An 11,197-nucleotide genomic window follows, 5' to 3' on the forward strand; every position below is an offset into this window, starting at 1 on the left:
AGAACCGATGTCGTTGGCAGACCCAACCAGCACCATATGAGGTATTAGTTGTGTCGACCGAATCAGTCGGGTGACACAACTGCCAACTAATAGTTGCTACAACTGCCAAAAGGAGGTTGGCAATAAATTCGATTGTCACAACAAACCTTTATTCTCTGTGTGCGTATAAAAACGCAAATTAAAAATACCTATATTAGCCTCTTTAGTTCTTGGTCGGTTTATATGCACTGAAAGAACGAAATTACTCCGGAACGAAATTGTAGACAATGTTTTCTTTTGACCTTAAAAATTTCATGAAGCGACAATCGTTAAATCAATTGTCATAAAGTAAATTTGGTTATACAAAAAATTCTTTACAAGAAAGGGATATTTTATTCATCTAAAATTTCGTTCTGGAGGAAAGTATATTTTTTTTTGTGGGTAGAGGAGTCTATAAATGATACCACTGATATAACCGTTATGAACCAAGTTTCGCATGGAGGCTCTTGGAAGAGGACTGACTCTTGGAAGAGGAATGTTTGCATCAGCGTTGCCAATTTAGCTATTTTCCCGATAGATTTGGCTTTTTTGAAGTTGTTTAACGGGAGAAATGCATTTAGCTTTTTCGAGTCTGAATTTGGAAAGTTAAATTATCGTTAGCACGTTTTAAAAGAACTTTGATAGTTCATGAAGAAAAAGTTGAAAAAAGGAATAAATTCAAATTTGACGTGGAATCAATACCAAAATCATTAGTGTACAAAATCTTTGGAACCGAGTATGCTTTTTTTCAGTGTATATGCAAGAAAAAATTAAGTAAATAAAGTTTTGAATGTGGTATGATTTTTTTAACATAAAAAAAAAACAATAAAAAATATCGTATAGATAGGATCAAAACATTATTAAACGCGCAATAAAAACAAATCTGCTATTTATTAATGGAATGGAATTATATTTACGAAAATTGGACAACAATAGGTTTATTTGGGTAATTTTCCAGTATTTTTTTCAGTTATTCAGTATAAACTTGCAAGACAGTAAGAATGGATTTTACTCTCTTTGGTAGAATTAGCAAAAATGTACACGTTCACGAATTTATCATTAATTCACTGGATTTAAGCCAATTAAAACGAAACATATTGATATTTTCTAAAGATATGACTTAGATATTGTTGCAGTCTCATAATTAAATTAATATGAATACAATTAAATTAATACGCATTTTAAGTGAAATTAATCTTTTAAGTTTGTTAAATTTCAATGAAAATTTTAACTTTTGATACAACAAAATTTTGCTTTTTTCTAGGGTATGAGATCAATATTTCGATGTGTTGAATGAAAAAATTAGTTATCCATCCTGTGGTGGAGGAAATGAAAACAAGTATATACGGCCGTAAGTTCGGCCAGGCCGAAGCTTATGTACCCTCCACCATGGATTGCGTAGAAACTTCTACTGAATACTGTCATCCACAATCGAATTACTTGGGTTGCGGTAACACTTGCCGATGGCAAGGTATATTACAACTTCCTAACACCGTAATATATACCACATAGTCCATACGTGGTATATATTAAACTAAATACGTATATAATTAAGTTTAAACTTTCTATAGAAATAAAATTTTGACAAAATAAAATTTTGACAACATTTTCTATAGAAGTAAAATTTGGAAAAAATTTTCTATAGAAATAAAATTTGGAAAAGATTTTCTATAGAAATAACATTTGGAAAAAATTTTCTATAGAAATAAAATTTTGACAAAATTTTCTATAGAAATAAAATTTTGACAAAATTTTCTATAGAAATAAAATTTTGACAAAATTTTCTATAGAAATAAAATTTTAACAAAATTTTCTATACAAATAAAATTTTGACAAAATTTTCTATACAAATAACATTTTGACAATGTTTTCTATAAAAATAAAATTTTGGTAGATTATTTTTGGCTCGAGTGGCAACCATGATTATGAACCGATATGGGCCAATTTTTGTGTGATTCGGCTATATATAACTATAGACCGATATGGACGAATTTTGGCATGGTTATTAGCGGCCTTATACTAACACCACGTTGCAAATTTCTACCGGATCGGATGAATTTTGCTCCTCCAAGAGACTCCGGAGATCAAATCTGGGGATCGGTTTATATGGGGGCCATAAGCGTAGGAAGGCCTCTGGGGAGGGGGCTTAGACCCCCCAGAAAAAATGTAGCCCCCCCCAGAATTTGAAAACCTATTTACGATTTTACATTTTTATAAAAATTAAACAAGTATATACAACCGCACAAAGTTCCGCTAAAGACTTTCATGCACAATCGAATTACTTGGGTTGAAATAGAGCTGTGATTGAACTTATGGTTTAGTTGAATAACTAACAGCCTGTTTCTGTATGTCGAACGAGTTCAATCGATCGACTGAAATGCATAGAAACAGCTGTTTTTTGGTTATAAATTCAGCTGTTTGTTTCCATTTTAGTCGATCCACAGAGCTCATTCGACATACAGAAACAGGCTGTAAAGCTCCTTTATTATATTGTTTAGTCTGGTTTAGTCATCTTAATTAAAAAATAGTAATTGGTATTAAAACTGTTCTTTCATAAATTAATATCTTAATAATGCTGCAAAAAAGCGTCGCCAAAAAAGAAGTGAAAATGTTCTTTTCCGGTCCGGAAGTGGTGCAAAATTGGCGGAGAAGCGATGAATGTAATAGAACGAATGTCCACCGTTTCAACAGCCGTTGCAATAAATTTGCATCACTTCTTACGGTGTGATCCGAATTCAGAGTTTTGAATGTGAATTAAAAAATTGTGTGATATTTTCCCAAATAAATAATTTTTATTTATTCGTTTTTTTATATTTATAAAGACCTCGAGCTTCAAGAAACATTAATTTATAATAATTTTTATATTTTTTTATGATTTTTAATGTATTCTAACGCTTGTTTGAATATTTTCAAAAACTATCGATTTTTCTATAATGGATTTAGCATTTTTGTGGCAAAATTTGAATAATTTTTACCATTTTATTTATTCTTACTCTTTTTTTTTAACTATTTGAAAAAAGAAAACAAAAATTACGCATTAAAATATGAAAAAACTTCCTGTGTAGTTAATATAATTAACTTCTTTGTGAGGACATTTTTGGAAGTGCTTTTAAAGTTGTGCCTTTAAAACAAATCCCAATTTTTTTTGCTGGGAAAAGTGTGGAACTACTTTTAGTTGCTTTATTATATATTATTTTGATGTCTATTTTTGTATTCTTTTTTATGAAATAAAACAATAATTGAACCTATAAGTTCAGTCTATAAATTTTTAGCTAGGGGGGGCTATAGCCCCCCTAGGAAAATTGTCTAGCTACGCTAATGATGGGGGCTATATATAATTATGAACCGATATGGACCAATTCTTGCGTATTTGTTAGAGACCACATTCTAACACCATGTTCCAAATTTCAACCGGATAGGATGAATTTTGCTCCTCCAAGAGGCTCCGGAGGACAAATCTGGGGATCGATTTATATGGGGGCTATATATAATTATGGACCGATATGGACCAATTCTTGCATGGTTGTTAGAGACCATATACTAACACCACGCACCAAATTTCAACTGGATCGGATGAATTTTGCTCCTCTAAGAGGCTCCGGAAGTCAAATCTGGGGATCGGCTTATGTGGGGGCTATATATAATTATGGACCGATATGGACCAATTTTGGCATGGTTGTTAGAGACAATATACTTACACCACGTACCAAATTTATATCGGATTGGATGACTTTTGCTCCTCTAAGAGGCTCCGGAGGTCAAATCTGGGGATCGGTTTATATGGGGGCTATATATAATTATGAGCCGATGTGGACCAATTTCTGCATGGTTGTTAGAGACCATATACTAACACCATGTACCAAATTTCAGCCGGATCGTATGAAATTTGCTTCTCTTAGAGGAATCGCAAGCCAAATTTGGGGGTCCGTTTATATGGGGACTATACGTAAAAGTGGACCGAAATGGACCAATTTCTGCATGGTTGTTAGAGACCATATACTAACACCATGTACCAAATTTCAACCAGATCGGATGAAATTTGCTTCTCTTAGAGCAATCGCAAGCCAAATTTGGGGGTCCGTTTATATGGGGGCTATACGTAAAAGTGGACCGATATGGCCCATTTGCAATACCATCCGACCTACATCAATAACAACTACTTGTGCCAAGTTTCAAGTCGATAGCTTGTTTCGTTCGGAAGTTAGCGTGATTTCAACAGACGGACGGACGGACGGACATGCTCAGATCGACTCAGAATTTCACCACGACCCAGAATATATATACTTTATGGGGTCTTAGAGCAATATTTCGATGTGTTACAAACGGAATGACAAAGTTAATATACCCTCATCCTATGGTGGAGGGTATAAAAAAAACGATATAAGAAACAAACGTCATACTTGTTATTCTTATGAACAATCCAATTCACAAAATTAGTTAATGGAGAGAGGCATGTATCTTCTATATCAAAATAATATTAAGTTGTAATGTATTTAATCATTTTAAAAAAATATACATATATTTTATAAATCATGTACATATAAATACATTTTAAAATCCACACAAGAAACTGTCAGACTTCAGTTGAAACTGATGAATCATCTATGCATTTAGTTGTTTTCACCAAAATATTGCGGTAGGTCAGTTACTTATACATCTGATTATTATTACTCAATACTTCTACACAAATACAAAAAAGTCGTTCACAGCATTGAGATTCCAGAATGTTATGGGACCGTCTAGCAATCATTATAAAATTCAAATACTCGTACGTTGTTCAGCCAAAGAGAACTGCAAGTTTTTAGGGTTGTTGTATTCTCTTAACTCTGGTAATTCTCAGCGAAAAAAAAATACACTTAAAATGGGGTAATCAACTGTTCTCTTTAAATTTAAGCAATGAGAGGAGGCATGCCTTGTTGTTTACTAATCAATAGATTTTTTGCTTTGTTTTGTGACCGACCTACCTCAAAATGACTAAAACAAACAGACTTCTCTGGTATATTCGATTAGAACTAACATTTCACAATAGCACTTTGAAATTACAAGATGCCTGTTCGCTTACTATAACAGTAAAAATGGTTATGAAATATATACAGTAGTTTTCGCTTAAGTTCGAGTTTAGCCGCTAAAATCGCTAAAGTGAAAACCAAATCAGTAATAAAAGGCATAAAATTATACATTTTTGTTGCGAATTTTATTATATGTTAACTTGATGGGGAATAGCCCAAAGCAAATTTTCACAAAGTTTGTAATCCTTAAATGGATTATTAAAGAAAAGTAATCGTGAAAAATGACGATTTTAGCGGCTAAACTCGAACTTAATACCCACCTTTAGAGTCCATCCCACATATAGGAGATTTTCACATGTAGTCCAAAAATTATGCTTCCAATTAGAGGTGTGCACGTGAGTAATATTGTGCTCACGCACACTCACGACGGAGAAATCATATTCACGCACACTCACGCACGATATTTTTGGTAGGACTCACGGTCACGCACGCTCACGAAAAGAAAATTTATACTCACGCACGAAAATCTTTTAAATGTCATGACTCACGAAAAATATCATGACTCACGAAAAATGTCGTGACACACGAAAAACTTCGTGGCTCACGAATATTTTTATGAGTGATTTACCTATAGAACCTGACTGAAAACATGAGTATGGTTAAAATCGAGTGCGTTATAAAACTCTTACCACCTAGGATGTCACTAAAATTATATAAATAAATTCAACTCGTAAGCATTTTATGTTCGTAAGCGTGAGTATTTTCGTGAGCGTGTTTTTCCGAAATTCGTTACTCACGCACACTCACGAAGATATTATTTTCGTGACTCACGATCACGCACGACATTTGGTTGGTTAATCACGCTCACGCACACTCACGCCGTTGCCGTCAGCGTGACTCACGACTCACGCGTGAGTTACAATAATTTCGTGTCACGTGTACACCTCTACTTCCAATATCATTATGACATAAATTTCACACATATAGTTTGCTGAATAATCCATTTCACTTATATTTAGGCCGATTTTGCATAAATATGTATATATACTCGTATAAGACTAACTCAAAAAAAAAACAATCTTTTCTGGCTAATTGCATTTGCCCTCACATCTTTCTCACTTCCACGAGGTTTTTTTAGCACCTTTTTCTGTAATACAAACAATGTAGAATAAATTATTCGATTTTATAAATGCTTTAAATTTTACCTTTCGCTTGGACGGAGAATCGAACCGCGGACCATGCAATTTGTAAGCCAACACACTATCCACTGGGCTACGTAGCTGTTATTGTCAACAATAGACAATTATCGTTATATTTATATAGCATAGTTTGTGGCGCCCACGAGCCGATTAAACAAATTTTATTTAACAGAAGCATACACTTCGTTGGGCACCGTGGTTGATACGTCCGCCTCGAATACCAAGGGTCCTGGGTTCGATCCCTGCTTCGACCAACACCAAAAAGTTTTTCTTTACATATATTCCAGATATGTTCGGAAGATTCCGAAAAGATGTTCAACATTACATACTACAATATAAAATTTTTACTATGAAACTGTAAAATGTGTCTCATTAAAGACTTAAAGTCAGAAAAGAACAGTGCTTAATATAAACGAAATGGTCTGTGTGAAAAAATAAAGTTTTGTATCAAACGCATTTTTATTGGTGATAAAAGTTTAAAATTTTCGAAGTAATTGAAAAAACTCTAACAAAAGAAAAACGTTTTCGGTACACGTTTTCCAAACGTTTTTTTTTCTTTGCGTGTACGGGAATTGAGGACATTTTAAAGTTATTCAGCTTTGTTTTCATATATGTCCAAAGATGTTCATTTAGATTCATGTCCGGGCTCTGCAGAGGGTGAGGTAATACTTTTTTGGTGTTGTATAGCTTTTGCTGGTAATGGCCTTAAGTTCAATTTATTTCCACTGAGTTCATTTTGTTCATCAATAGTTAAATTTAACTAACTGTGAGTAAAATTTTGAACTACTCAATATTATGGAATTTACTTGTAGTTACGATGTTAAATTTTCTGAGTGTATGATTCGTACTTTTTATGAAAAATTTTCGTACTTTTTCGATTACTTTACTGACCACTGCATTAAACTTTAGTTTTTGAATAATTTTCAGTTTGCTCGACTCGATTTTGTTCACAACGTTCTATCAGCTATCATCTATCATCAAATAAGAATTAGTATGGACATGCGTTAAAAAAAAATTGTATAAAGGAATACGCCCAATCACATTATTGAACACATTTTTTCAACTTCAACGAAACTTCATTGTAATTTCAGTGAAACATTTTCCCATTTCACTTTAGGTTTGGTGAACTACAAGAATTTGTTCTGATAATTGGTTGATAGTTTTGGTGCAAGAAGAGGATGCTGATGAGGTAATTCCGAAACGTTCGTCCAAAAACTCTTTGATGATTTTTTCAAAAATTGCATTTTGTATAAGTTTTATAATCAGTATATGTATGTATACATCGGTTAATTTGTTTAGTAGTTCTAGTTATTATTATTCTAATTATTACATTGCTACAGTTCGTCGAACATTTAAGAACCTCCTGGTACGGATTTGCTGTTCCATATTTACAAGCCCTCTCTCTTTGACCATTCCATCCATGAACCCAGGTATGGTTTAGCTCTGAAAGATAAAAGCATTTTATAATAAAAATAAAGAAAGATAAAAAACACCCAGCAAAAAAAGCGTCGCCAAAAAAGTAATGAAAATGTTCTTTTTGGATCCGGAAGTGGTGCATTTTTTTTTACAAAATTTAAATAATTTGTACCATTTTATGAATTCTTAAACTGTTTTTAACCAATTTGAAACAAAAAAAGTTAAAATTACCCATTTAAAATATGAAAAAAGCATGTTATAAAAAATTGAATGAAAATAATTTCTGGAAGTTCTTCTACAGTTGTGCTTTTGGAAGAACTTCCAAAATTTTTTGCTGGGCATTTTATAATAAAAATTAAATTCTACAAAAAGTAAGACTTACTTCTGCCAACCCTTAGATTTCGCCAAATCAGCGCCCATTTGAGCATATTGACCTCCTAGGCAACTAAAAATAACAGTAGCATCTTTAGGGGGTTTATCCCTGCCGTACTTCATTTTGAAATCTTTGTCCTCCATCATTAAGGCATCCTCCAGTTCTGTAACTAAAAACAGATCATTGTAAACAAGTGCATCAAGAAAAATAAAAGTTTTCGTTAAAACAGTGAATTCGTTCGTACTTTTGTCGGAGTACTTTACTGGAAGCTAAAGACCCAAAACTATGAAACGAAATTTTAACTAAATGACAAATGTCTTTACATGTGAGAGTAAAGTCATTTGCCATTTAGTTAAAATTTCGTTTTTTTTTTTTTGTTTGAGGATTTTGAATCTTTGGTTCAACGTTTCTTTTATGGAACCTAGATTGAAATCTAAGTAGTTCCCTACAAAATGTCTTTATTTCAAAGAAGGTTCATCTTTGTATCGGATTCAATACCAAAATACTTAAGTTTTGACCTAAAATGAAAAATTATGCATCCTAAATTTTAGGTTACGCAATTTTCACAATATTAAGAACAAATTTCTTTAAAATAATAAAATTTTAATTAAAAAAAGTTTACAATCTTTGTTTTAAAACTTCTTTTCATTAAATTTAGGAAAATTGCGTCCCTCCCTTAAAGCTGTAAGCCTTTGAACTAATGAAAAATTTCCTTAACGTAAAGAAAAACATTTTTTAACAACTGATACATGTTTTAAAGACGTTTTCTTTATCTTTAGATTTACGATAAAAAGCTTCAATATATAGGCTAAGACTTATTTTAAGGATTTTGCATCTTTGGTTTAAAGTTTTTTTTTAAACTGGCATAAAGAAAAACATTTTTGATTTAAAGAAATCGTCTTTAAAACAACTGATGCATTGAATCTTTAGATTTATGATAAAAAACGTCAATATAAAGGCTAAGACTTATTTTGAGGATTTTGCTGCATCTTTGGCTCACCAATACCAATATCCTTATAGGAAGGTCAAAATCCTTGGATCCAAGTAAACTTTTTTTGAGTTTTAAAATTGGGATAAAATCTCATCTGACGAATTTTTATTCTCTTTTTGCGATATGTTAACAAAGCTATTCATGTAAAAATAGGAGCTAGATAAGCGAAATTATATCTGAAATTTTTTTGTTTTGAAGAAAATAATACCTAGCCTATATTTGAAGCTTTTTTATCTTTAATCCAAAGATCCAATATCTTCGTTAGTTTAAAGATTGGTCCTTTAAATACAAAATCTATTCATTTATGTTAAGAAAAAAATTCCTTATTTAAAAGACATACAACTTTGACGGAAATTTCATAAATTTAATGGAAACAATTTTTTAAGCAAGGACTATGAACTTTCATTTAATAAAAATTGCATTATTTTAAAAAACTGTGTCATTAATATTGGGTAACATCTTTTGTAACAACATGTGTCCTTAATATTGGCCTAACATCTTTAATTTTTCATACTTTTTAATATGCTTTTGTGTCGTAAACCTTACTAATCTTGTCAGCCCAAAAAATGGGACATTAGAAGATTGAATCGATACATTTAATACACTCCAACAAAAATATAAACATGTCCTCTGATGTGAACAACGGTAGTAAAAGGCTTAACCTTTCATTGCATGGCATTGCACACTGAAAAAAAAGCATACTCGGTTCCAAAGATTTTGTCTTTACTTTAAAAAATTTGGTATTGATTCCGAGCCAAAGAAGCGGAGAATACAAATAAAGATACTTTTAAGACACAATTCTCTTTTAAATTTAGGTTTTGTGTACTTGCTTCTAGGAAGCAAATTTTAATTTTTCGCTTTCTCAGCTTTTTTTCTTCATATGCTATCAAAGTCCTTTAAAAACGAGTTAACGGCAACTTTATTTTCCAAATTAGGACTCGACTTCCAGTAGAAATTATGCTATGTTTGAAGTAAAAAACTTCTTTAAAATAAAGTTTTGAAAAACATGTCCTATATTTGAACGATTTTTTGCTTTGTAGTCAAGATGCAAAAAGACAACAAATTTAAAGACAATTTCATTAAATTTAAAGAATTTTTCTGAATTATTAAAGTCAAGTTGACCTTAGCCTATAAATTTTTTCTTTCATGTTAAGATACCCATTTTTAAGTCAAATCACTTAATTATAAGGACAATACGACTTCATTGAAAAGTTTATCGACTTTTGGACAAGGAAAATAACTTTATTTTAGAGAAATGCGTCTTCTATGCTAAGCAAAATTTGTATTCGCATTTTAAAGACATGAAATCTTTGACCTCACGACAATATCTTTTTCAGTGCATATATGCAATGCTAATTTTTTTGTTTTGTCTATCTGAAGTTAAAGATCTGACAGCAATTTGGCCAGAATTGGAAGGAAATCAGTTTTCTATATCAAAATTACCCTACAACAGTTATAACATTCTAAACAATTTTTATCATAACTAAGATTAAATCATGCAACGATGGGTTAAGGCCTCATTGCTTGTTTTGATGTATAACCACATTGAAACATTTTTTAAGATCTGCAATATATTACGTTCACACTGTGGTAAAAATTCACTTTTCTGAAAGAATAGTGTGAACCTAGTATTAAACTTCAATACTTACAGGGTATATTGATACTGGTTGGAATAGCACCATCCGTGTCTACCATATCTCGACTTCTGACATCTATTAGGAATTTTTCAGGATGATTCGGTAAATCCTTGACCTCTTCATATGTTGCAATGTCTTGAAGTTGAGTATCGGCGAACGTCCTCACTGTGGTTTGCAAAATGACAACAAACATTAAACAAACAACGAAGCTCCATCGCTTAGCGGAAATCATTGCGCTCTCTATTACCGTTGTAGATATCTTTCGATTCGGATCAGTGAAATGATCTACACTAATAGTTCGTTGTCGTGCGGTGCGGTTTTATACAAAATGGTTGACAAAACAAATACAAAACGGTTTCAATTACAAACAACGATTGCCCTTCATGAAAGGGATGATACAGTGTACTCTAAATCACGGAATGCCTACTGTATCCAAAGTGAAAATGACTTAAATCCAAACAAACTAACAAATGCAAAAGTGTTTGATAATAATAATCAAAAATTCTTCTTAATTAATTCATTCTAGAACAGTAACCAAATACGATTGTGCAAAA

At 32.0% G+C, this 11,197-nt stretch overlaps 1 protein-coding gene across 1 annotated transcript; it reads right to left on the minus strand.

Moving 5' to 3' along the window:
* Positions 1 to 7,444: 7,444 nt before the first annotated feature.
* LOC142232943 (rhodanese domain-containing protein CG4456) lies at positions 7,445 to 10,943 on the minus strand. Its single transcript, XM_075303668.1, has 3 exons — positions 10,656 to 10,943; positions 8,025 to 8,184; positions 7,445 to 7,669 (listed from the first exon to the last, which is right to left on the minus strand). The coding sequence occupies exons 1-3, from the start codon at positions 10,873 to 10,875 to the stop codon at positions 7,615 to 7,617; spliced, it is 435 nt and encodes a 144-aa protein (XP_075159783.1). The 5' UTR covers positions 10,876 to 10,943; the 3' UTR covers positions 7,445 to 7,614.
* Between the last annotated feature and the right edge of the window lie 254 nt (positions 10,944 to 11,197).

Source organism: Haematobia irritans, chromosome 4 (assembly GCF_050003625.1).
Source record: "Haematobia irritans isolate KBUSLIRL chromosome 4, ASM5000362v1, whole genome shotgun sequence".
In the NCBI taxonomy this organism is placed as follows: Eukaryota; Metazoa; Arthropoda; class Insecta; order Diptera; family Muscidae; genus Haematobia; species Haematobia irritans.

Coding starts and splice junctions, on each gene's coding strand:
- LOC142232943 (XM_075303668.1), bottom strand. CDS start 10,875: ATGATTTCCGCTAAGCGATGGAGCTTCGTTGTTTGTTTAATGTTTGTT. Junction 8,185..10,655: donor AACCAGTATCAATATACCCT/GTAAGTATTGAA, acceptor ATCTGTTTTTAG/TTACAGAACTGGAGGATGCC. Junction 7,670..8,024: donor AAATCTAAGGGTTGGCAGAA/GTAAGTCTTACT, acceptor TTTATCTTTCAG/AGCTAAACCATACCTGGGTT.